Genomic DNA, 3,601 nt, shown 5'->3' with positions numbered 1-3,601 from the left:
AGGGCGTGTCCCGGGAATTCTGGGAAGTGTAGTTGGGACTCCTGTATACTTGGATAACTTCCGCTACAGGAGGCTACGGCTGTGTCAGAGTTCCCGTCGGGAATTCTGGGAAGCGTAGTTCAGGAGGTCTCTGTAGGCAGAGTCACTTCCGCCCCAGGTACGCGAGGCCGTGGCCTTCGTTCCTCCCAGAAAGGTGAGCCCTCCTCTCCCGGTATCCCCTCCCTGCGTCCACACCGATCTTTCAGCGTTTTGCTATGGCCAGAAGTACCCAGGCTGTCGACCTTGGGGAAGAGAATGCACCTACGGCGAAGGGCGGGGCTTGTGTTTCTTTTGAATGAGCCTTCTCAAGTGTGGGGCTGCTTGCGCATCCCGGGCTTAGTGCTGGGACCAGGGGTTGTACATCGCGGGGATTGAGGGTTTCTGTACTTTCCCAACCCTTTTCCCTGGCTAGTTCCTCCACTTCCTAGCAGCATGTTAGGCAAGTATCCTAATCTCTCACTGCCTGTTTCTTCTTCATTAAAATCGTTATTAGCATCTACTTAATAGAGTTACTTTGAGAGTGAAATAAAGACTTAGAACAGAGAAAGCACGTGACACACAAAGCCTAAAATATTCACTGTCTCTTTACAAAAACTGGTTTACTGACCCCAATCTAGGTGAAAAAGAAATGAAGGAACAGCACATGCAAGGAATGGTCTGGAGACTTATGGTGTCTGAGATCAAGTGATTTGCGTGGCTGAAGACTGTAGGGGGAAAAGGGTTCCTAGGGAAAATGAGCAGATAAAAATGGAAGATTCCTCTCTGTTTGGCTTGCTAAGAATCTCAACTTCATCCCTAAGACAGCTGTGCACAAGTTTTCACCACCAGGTGCCTACAAAGGCATCCACAACTCACATCACTGTTCTTTCCTCTTAGTGACAGCTCCAGGAGTATCTTGTAATAGAGAGAAACAGGGAGCTGGAATCTGCAGGCCTGGGCCTGCTCTGCTCCTGGCTGGTGTTTTCTCTGTCTGTTGGTGAGGCTGCATTGCCTCATGGTTAATTGCATGGGCTCAGCTTGCAAACTGTTGCCTCTATTCATGTTATATTCTGTGGTTTGCAACCCTCTCTGCAAACTGTAGTGGGGAGGGATTCATAAAAGCTATTCTTTGGCAGATCCTGATTTATAGATCCTGGATTGCCACCTGTGCACTGGTGTTTTTAAAAACTTCCATGATAACCAGTGATCTGGCAGATTGAAAGCCACTGTCCTGGTAATTGAGAACACAAACTCTGGACTAAGAATTCTAGCTGTTCTGTTGGCTAACTGGATAATTATGAGCAAGTAACTGAAAATCTTGGGGCCTCATTATTGTTTTTTTTTTGCAGGCCAGGGCTGGGCTTTAACCTGCCACTTCTGGCATATGGGGCTGGCGCCCTACTCCTTTGAGCCACAGGCACTGCCCAAAATATGTTTGTAGGCTCTTGAACAATTTTTTTTTTTGAGACAAAGCTTCACTATGTCACCTTCAGTAGAGTGCTGTGGCATCACAGCTCACAGCAACCTCAAATTCTTGGGCTTAAGCAATTCTCTTGCATCAGCCTCCCACATAGCTGGGACTATAGGCACCAGCCATAAAGCCTGGATGCCTCAGTATTCTTAATTGTAGAATTGTCATACAGATAGTCTCACCCACTAGTGAGGATTAAATGAGGTTGTTCCTCTGAAGCACACAATTTGACTCTTGACTTCTTCTCACCACCTCTTCTGCTTCCTCTTGTTAATAAAAAAGAGCTCAAACTCTGCGAAATAATTTCTAGAGGTTTTTTACTGAGCCAAGTGTGAGTGACCATGGTCAAGTGCCACACCCAGGAAGCCTAGAGCAAGTGGACTTGCTGTGTTTGGTTTTGTATATTTAAGGGAGAAAGGAATTACACATAAACTCATTAATCAATACACAGAAGGTAAACATTGGTTTGGGCCTAAGACATCTCAAAGAAGGGGATTATAAGTTATAGATGGGTTTAAAGATTCTTTGATTTGTAATTGATTGAAGTCATGAAGCTTTCTCTAAAGCAGTGGTTCTCAACCTTCCCAATGCCGCAACCCTTTAATACAGTTCCTGTGGGTTGCGACCCACAGGTTGAGAACTGCTGCCCTGAAGGCTTGAAATGTTTTAAGTTAAGGAAGTCTGTTAATCAGAGAGAAGGCCCCAGACATAGACTCATTAGACCTGCTGAGTGAATTGAGGACCTGCAGTTGTGGTTCAAGCTTTGTCTTGCATAGCTTATGCTTCCAAGGAGGGAAGGTGGCATGATGAGGCATGTCTGATTTCTCTTTTCATGGCCAACAACTGAATGGCCAACAATGGGGGTTGCTCAAGTTTTTTTTTTTTTTTTTTTTTAGAGATAGAGTCTCATTATAATGTACAGAGTCTCGTTGTAATCTACAGGCACCCGCCACAACACCCAGCTATTTCGTTGTTGTTGCAGTTTGGCCAGGGCCAGGTTCAAACCCACCACCTTCAGTATATGAGACTAGCGCCCTACACACTGAGCCACAAGCACCACCCTTTTTTTTTTTTTTTTTTTTTGTTGTTGTTGTTGTTGTTGTAGCAGTCATTGTTGTTTGGCAGCCTGAGCTGGATTCAAACCCGCCAGCTCAGATGTATGTGGCTGGTGCCTTAGCCACTTGAGCCACAGGCACTGAGCCAAGGGATGCTCAAGATTTTATGTTAGCTCATACACTTTTGCTCCAGGTATCCTCTAACATTCTGTCATACTCTGCTAACTTCCCTGTCTTTGAGGGAAGCTCAAATATAGCTCAGTCATCCACCGAGGTTAAGAGCAGACCTTGTGTTCTCCATTGAACCTTTCCATCCTACTTTTCCATCAAGTCTGGGTTGGAGGGCCCCTTCCATGCTCTCCCAAAGGACTCTGTTCTGGCATCTATCTGGGAACTGTATCCCTTTTAGAAGATGATCCGTAAATATTGGATAAGTGAAAGAAAACAGATCTTCCACTGCTGATTGTGCAGCACATTCATACTTGTACTTGTTAGTTGTGCATACATCTGATGGATTCTACAGCAGTGGCCATGTGGGAAGGGACTTGGAGGGAGGCATGTGTCCTACTGGAGTAGCAGACCTCTCTGAGGTGGTGTTGAAAGGCTCTGCACACACAGTTCATGATTAGCTTTTTTTTCTTCTTGAGACCAAGTCTTACACTGTTGCCCTAGGTGGAGTGCCGTGGCATTCCAGCCCAGTGGTAGCTGGAATCCAGCCGATGCTACCTGCTCTAAGGCTTAGAGGATACATGTGATCACATCTGCTGGGGGAGAGGCACCTTTTTCTAATTTGCACAAAGATAACATTTCCCTTTCTCTCATGGCTTCTTTCGTGTAACCCTGCTCTGCTTTCTTAGGTCTTTGACTTACCCTAGAAAAAGGAGAAAATGACCAAATTCCAGGTGAGTTGATTTTCATTTCTGTCATCTAACATGTTACCTCATTTCATAGTCAGTGGACACATTTGTTTTTCCCTTTCTTTGTCCATGGTAAAGAACAACAATAGGTATTTAATATTGCTTTTGTTTTTGCCTTTTCTGAAATTTCCTTTTAGTTT

The 3,601-nt window shown here is 45.0% G+C and overlaps 1 protein-coding gene across 1 annotated transcript in view; it reads left to right on the top strand.

The window, feature by feature from the left end:
• Positions 1–114: 114 nt before the first annotated feature.
• Positions 115–3,601, top strand: part of ZNF112 (zinc finger protein 112) — a 16,533-nt gene continuing 13,046 nt past the window's right edge. Inside the window, exons 1-2 of the mRNA XM_023519012.1 lie at positions 115–193; positions 3,402–3,446. Coding sequence (XP_023374780.1) covers positions 3,432–3,446 — 15 coding nt within the window. The 5' untranslated portion in view covers positions 115–193; positions 3,402–3,431. The remainder of the gene's footprint in view (positions 194–3,401; positions 3,447–3,601) is intronic.

Source organism: Otolemur garnettii, unplaced genomic scaffold (assembly GCF_000181295.1).
Source record: "Otolemur garnettii isolate 467f Iridium unplaced genomic scaffold, OtoGar3 scaffold00152, whole genome shotgun sequence".
Classification (NCBI taxonomy): domain Eukaryota; kingdom Metazoa; phylum Chordata; class Mammalia; order Primates; family Galagidae; genus Otolemur; species Otolemur garnettii.
The sequence above is the reverse complement of the archived record's forward strand: the minus strand, read 5'-3'. Positions and strand labels throughout refer to the sequence as shown.